Raw genomic sequence first — 3,050 nt, forward strand, 5'->3', positions numbered from 1 at the left:
TGTGCTTTTTGAGTATAGCCACGGCCACACACATCACATGTATATGGCTTCTCTCCAGTATGAACTCTCTGATGAATTCCAAGGTCTGACTTTCGAGTATAGCCACGGCCACATATATCACATTTATATGGTTTCTCTCCAGTATGAAGGATCGGATGAAGTGCCTGACTTTCTTTGCAAGTAAAGGCTTTTGCACACACATCACATTTATATGGTTTCTCTCCAGTATGAGTTCTCCCATGGTTTTGAAGGTGTGCATTGTGCTTAAAGCAGTGACCAAATACATCACATTTATACGGTTTCTCTCCGGTATGATTTCTCTGATGAACTGCAAGCCTCACATTATCATTAAACGCCTTGCCACATACGTCAGCTTTATATGGTAATCTTCCTATATGGATTCTTTGATGTCTAGTGAGTTCTGAGTCCTGAAGCATGGTTATGCCACACTCATTACTTTTGTAAGATTTTTTCTTGTGTCCTTCTGGGTCTGGGGCCTGTTCTGAGGGATGCATAACAGCACACTCATTTTTATGAGAATTGCCTTTGTAGACACTATGAGTTCTCTGAATTGGCAAAACTGAAGCACTACTGTTCATATGCATCACGACTTGACTACATTCAAAAATTGTCCCTTCAGACTGAAGCATCTGCAATTCATCATGAAAGTCTGATTCGTGCCTTTCAGCAGGCTTATCTCCTGCATCATTTCTACTCTGATGATCTCTTCCGTCAGTGAGATTTTTGTTATGGGATATAGATATTCCGTAGTCTCTTCTTTCATTATCTGTCCACAGACTCTCAAAACCATCCACAGTTTCCTGTATCTTCCCGAGGAAAAAATCTTTAATTTCAGAAGTTTCAGCTCTCCCAAATATCACTCTTTGAAAAATTTCTCCTTTTCCACTGTTTCCTTTTGCTTGTAATTTCATGGTCATATCTATACGAGACACATCTACAAGATATAAAGAACCATAGGTATCGTATTAATTACAATTCATAAATAAATTTTTTCCTGTTGAACACATCATATTATACCAAAAGTCATACCCATCCTGAACAGTATTTTGAATCTTCCCAATGATGAACTAAAAATATAAGGGACACTAAAGGAATAGAACTCCTTAAAAAAGAAAAGAGCAATCACACAGAATTCAAATTAATTTTAGGGTACCCAAGTTTGAAAGACACAATCAGGAAAACATTCATTTTATGCAAACCCATGTCAATTCTCAAAGGAAAAGATCTTTTCCCACCATGATCTCAAAGCTCATTCTACTTGGTAGAAACACACTTCTGTCTCATAATTGAGGATAAAAAAATAGTAAAAATTCCATGGATGGGGAGATTGGCGGGCTACAGTCCATGACACCACAAAGTGTCAGAAAGGACTGAGCAACTAAGCAAGAAAGGATCAACAAGGCAATACACTGTAATGGTAAGTAATCCACAGGAAGCATTCTAATGAAAACTGTAAAACATAAATGGCAGTTGACAACTGTTCAACAAACACTGCATAGTGAAAATAAAGAATTTATTAAAACAGCCCCCCTCCCTATGAGGGCTTATGAGATCTTAGTTCTCTAACCGTGGATTAAACCCAGGATCACTGCAGTGAAAGTGCTCCTATCCACTGGACTGTCAGGGAATTCCCTAAAATAATTTTTACAAAAAAGAAACAACACTTTTCTAAATACCTCTTATAAATCAATAACTAGACAGACATACGGCATTTTATAACAAGTGGTTCGTGTGAGTTATACTGTGTAAAACATACTGTCATCTTTAAATGACAAAGAATTAATAAATGAAACAATCTCTACTTAAATAACAGCCACTCAATATAGCAACTGCCTATCTATACAGTATCCTTCATTTACTCGGTTCATTGGCTCTAAGATACATGTAAAGGAACAAGCTTTTGGGCATTCCTTATGGCTGAGAGGTAAAGAATACGCTATAAAAGAGGAATATTATTTGAAAACTTATTAACTAGAGTCAGAGACAAACTCTTCAGAACGAAATGTAAATTAACAATATACAGGATGTAATGCAGACAAAGAGATATGTCACAATAACAATGACATGAAGTAAGTATGCATTTTAAGCAAAAGTAATCTTTGAGGCAAATTTCCTGATGGTCTAGTGGACAGCATTACATGATTACACTGTAGGGGGTACAGACTCCATCCCTGAGTGGAGTACTAAGATCCCGTCAGCCACATGCTTCAGGAAAAAAAAAAAAAAGTAACTTCTGACCTTTTCAGTAAAATAGTCAAAATTCTATGACACCTAAAAGCATGAATTACCTCAATTTTTCAAATAAAAGTAGTAGATTCCCAGGGTTCATGAACATAATTCCATGGCACATGAAGTAATGAGCAAAGCAGGACTGAAACCCAGACCTACAGATTCATACATGTTCTTAACCACCAGGGCCCACTTGGGCAGAACACATTACAAAAGGTTACAACAAACTTCAGGACTTTAAAAACATAAGGTCAAGTGAGACACAAGAACTGATCTGCGTAACAAACAGCCTTACTCAGCCATCTCACCTATAAATGGTTTCTCAAGTACCACTCCCCCACATATCAATCCATGTCCTGAAAATGTGGTTCAGTGGATGAGCACGGGTCATTTTGTACAGTATGAGCATGGACGGAAGGAACCTGGAGCATGATTCACATATGCAAGACTGGGGATACAAGAGAAGATCTCAGAGTCCACCGTCCTTACAGGCTTCCTGAGTTACAATCACAGAAGATAAAAACCACATTCCTGTTACATATACCGCTGACTGCTACTGCTACTGCTAAGTCACTTCAGTTGTGTCCGACTCTGTGTGACCCCAGAGACGGCAGCCCACCAGGCTCCCCCGTCCCTGGGATTCTCCAGGCAAGAACACTGGAGTGGGTTACCATTTCCTTCTCCAATGCATGAAAGTGAAAAAGTGAAAGGGAAGTCGCTCAGTAGTGTCCAACTCCTAGCGACCCCATGGACTACAGCCTACCAGGCTCCTCTGTCCATGGGATTTGCCAGGCAAGAGT

At 39.1% G+C, this 3,050-nt stretch overlaps 1 protein-coding gene across 1 annotated transcript in view; it reads right to left on the reverse strand.

Moving 5' to 3' along the window:
- Positions 1-3,050, reverse strand: part of LOC104983175 (zinc finger protein 347-like) — a 21,621-nt gene that overhangs the window by 13,022 nt on the left and 5,549 nt on the right. Inside the window, exon 2 of the mRNA XM_010832634.1 lies at positions 6-955. Within this exon, the coding sequence (XP_010830936.1) occupies positions 6-955 (950 nt within the window). The remainder of the gene's footprint in view (positions 1-5; positions 956-3,050) is intronic.

This window comes from Bison bison, unplaced genomic scaffold, assembly GCF_000754665.1.
Source record: "Bison bison bison isolate TAMUID 2011002044 unplaced genomic scaffold, Bison_UMD1.0 scf7180017861843, whole genome shotgun sequence".
NCBI classification, from domain to species: Eukaryota; Metazoa; Chordata; class Mammalia; order Artiodactyla; family Bovidae; genus Bison; species Bison bison.